The 293-nt window shown below is 63.5% G+C and overlaps 1 protein-coding gene across 1 annotated transcript in view; it reads right to left on the bottom strand.

Annotated features, from left to right (window-relative positions):
- The window catches only part of CPXM2 (carboxypeptidase X (M14 family), member 2), an 84,219-nt gene that overhangs the window by 34,149 nt on the left and 49,777 nt on the right, over nucleotides 1-293 (bottom strand). The window contains exon 5 of the mRNA XM_006754990.1: nucleotides 4-78. Coding sequence (XP_006755053.1) covers nucleotides 4-78 — 75 coding nt within the window. The remainder of the gene's footprint in view (nucleotides 1-3; nucleotides 79-293) is intronic.

Raw genomic sequence — 293 nt, 5'->3', positions numbered from 1 at the left:
GGCCATAGCGCTTCACGGTGGACGCGTGGAGCTGGAAGTCGGTGATTTTTAAGGTTTCCAGGCCAAGGGGCGGGCACCCTGGAAGGACAAGGCTCGTGACCAACCAGGACAGACTGGACAGAGGCCAGTTTCTGGGTTTCTGAGCCGCCCGCCCCCCTCCGAACTCCCCTCATCGCCACACCCCGCTCCGGCATGGCACGCCCAGCGTCTCTGGGTAAATCCTGGCGATCAACAGCCAACATCACACCCGTCTCCACTCTGGGCGACCTGCTCGGACACCCCTCTCCGTGGCT

This window comes from Myotis davidii, unplaced genomic scaffold (assembly GCF_000327345.1).
Source record: "Myotis davidii unplaced genomic scaffold, ASM32734v1 scaffold72, whole genome shotgun sequence".
Classification (NCBI taxonomy): Eukaryota; Metazoa; Chordata; class Mammalia; order Chiroptera; family Vespertilionidae; genus Myotis; species Myotis davidii.
This window is presented reverse-complemented; position numbering and strand designations above follow the sequence as displayed.